Below are 826 nucleotides of genomic sequence, written 5' to 3' on the forward strand. Positions count from 1 at the left end.
TACTCTAAAAGAGAGAATAAAGGACAATGGTGAAAAAGACAAAGTTATCCACGTGCTATTGAGAGAGGGAATAAATTATGACTGCAATCATGATCATGCAGTGTTAATTTTTACAGGGACTTTTTGTTGTTTGGCTTTTGCCCTGTCTTTTGGATTTTGACATATTCATTCATTTCAGTAATTTCATTGACAAGATTTACACTGCGACTATAATCTTGACTACAACCCAAGGGATAGTCAAGGAGACATACAATCTCATGGCAATTTGAACATTTTAAAATCTTTACAATGTAACATTTGTTTACAGTCTTGATATACTAAGAACATAGAGATAGAAGGAAAACAGTTTTGATCTAAATCCCTTGGCTGAAGTGTGTTTCTCCAGCAATTCCTATGAGACTGATCCAAAAACTCATTAAGTCACTAATCTAATCCCTGTGACAGCATGGAGACTAGGTATACCCACACACACATAAACACATGCTGAAGACTCACCTGCTTCGCCCTTCACGCTCCCCTGTGGGCCAGACATGGAGAAGACAGACAGGCAGTCATCGTCCTGGGAGCAGCCGGCTTGGATAGCCCGTACGTAGCTGTGACTGCGGGTGCGGAAGCATCCTGGTAGGTCCAGTGCCTGGACAGCCTGTGATTCCATTTCTCCAAACAGGTTCAGAGTGTCACCCAGCTAAAACACACAAAGACTAGGTTGAGATGAAGGTTGAGATCCAGATGTTTCAGCAAATAACCAAGACTGTTCATGCAACTGTTTAGTTAATAAATGATATTGTGTGTGTAAAGGGTGAACATGACCACACATTATTACTAA

At 40.8% G+C, this 826-nt stretch overlaps 1 protein-coding gene across 1 annotated transcript in view; it reads right to left on the minus strand.

Moving 5' to 3' along the window:
• Window positions 1–826, minus strand: part of LOC107576715 (disks large-associated protein 3-like) — a gene marked incomplete at its 3' end in the record, with an annotated part of 31061 nt that overhangs the window by 21666 nt on the left and 8569 nt on the right. Inside the window, exon 3 of the mRNA XM_016262856.1 lies at window positions 496–685. Coding sequence (XP_016118342.1) covers window positions 496–685 — 190 coding nt within the window. The remainder of the gene's footprint in view (window positions 1–495; window positions 686–826) is intronic.

This window comes from Sinocyclocheilus grahami, unplaced genomic scaffold, assembly GCF_001515645.1.
Source record: "Sinocyclocheilus grahami isolate Dianchi unplaced genomic scaffold, SAMN03320097.WGS_v1.1 scaffold4208.1, whole genome shotgun sequence".
Taxonomy (NCBI): domain Eukaryota; kingdom Metazoa; phylum Chordata; class Actinopteri; order Cypriniformes; family Cyprinidae; genus Sinocyclocheilus; species Sinocyclocheilus grahami.